The sequence below is a fragment of the Plasmodium fragile genome, assembly GCF_000956335.1.
Source record: "Plasmodium fragile strain nilgiri unplaced genomic scaffold supercont1.48, whole genome shotgun sequence".
NCBI classification, from domain to species: Eukaryota; Apicomplexa; class Aconoidasida; order Haemosporida; family Plasmodiidae; genus Plasmodium; species Plasmodium fragile.
The window spans coordinates 6,458-7,310 of NW_012192628.1; the positions used below are offsets into that span (position 1 = coordinate 6,458).

The 853-nt window shown below is 43.0% G+C and overlaps 1 protein-coding gene across 1 annotated transcript; it reads left to right on the forward strand.

Moving 5' to 3' along the window:
* Positions 1–50: 50 nt before the first annotated feature.
* On the forward strand, positions 51–422 carry AK88_03850 (uncharacterized protein; the record flags this gene model as incomplete). The annotated part of the gene is made up of 1 exon (XM_012481460.1): positions 51–422. The coding sequence occupies one exon, from the start codon at positions 51–53 to the stop codon at positions 420–422; it is 372 nt and encodes a 123-aa protein (XP_012336883.1).
* Between the last annotated feature and the right edge of the window lie 431 nt (positions 423–853).

Here is an 853-nt window from a genome sequence, read left to right on the forward strand (position 1 = left end):
ACGCGGACAACGTAGTATACGGGCACAGTGAACTCGGTGAAGCGGCAACCATGGAAAGCACGAAACTGTGGTTATGGAAAGAATGGGTCGCACAGCAACATGACCTTATCAATACATATGGTGAGCAGGAGTGGTTCCAACATTTGTTGAATAATGTACAGCAGCAGACAGCATCGCACAAAGGCGAAGTACCTGGAGTCGAAGAAGACTTCGAAGTGGAAAATGTAATGGGAACAGAAGATATGCTAAGAGTGAGAGATGTACCACGCCCCCAACTGCATCCGCAACCTTACATGAAAAAAGTGTTAACCGCTCACAAACTGTGCATGCTACTCCTCGCATCCGTAATCGAAGCATGCGAAATCGAACGCAGCTTGCAGGAGAAGGAGTTATATGTGGATGCCCTATTGCAGCAACTGTGACATTAGGATGACGGCGCATATGAATGCGACATAACGCATGCTAACCGTACACCACTTTTACTTCATTATGTGATATACATAATATATTTCGGGTTTACATTATTCCATACCTTCTTTTTTTTTTTCTGCTCTGTTCTGCTTACTTCTGCTTACTTCTGTTTACTTTTGCCTTGTTTTGTTCTTTTTCTGTGTAGTCCAATTCTTTTATTATGACTATACAGATACGGTTGTAGAGGTTACATGCACATAAAATGTGCATTTAAATGAATACTATGACGGGGTAGTATTCTCCTGTATGTGAAGTTAATTATTACAAGCTGAGAACGTGCATGCTACGGGTATAGTGCAGAACACACATAGCATGCGACTACGCCTTCGCGTATAAGGAGAGATTGTCTCTCCGAGCAAACGTGGCCGCGTAAACCGCATTG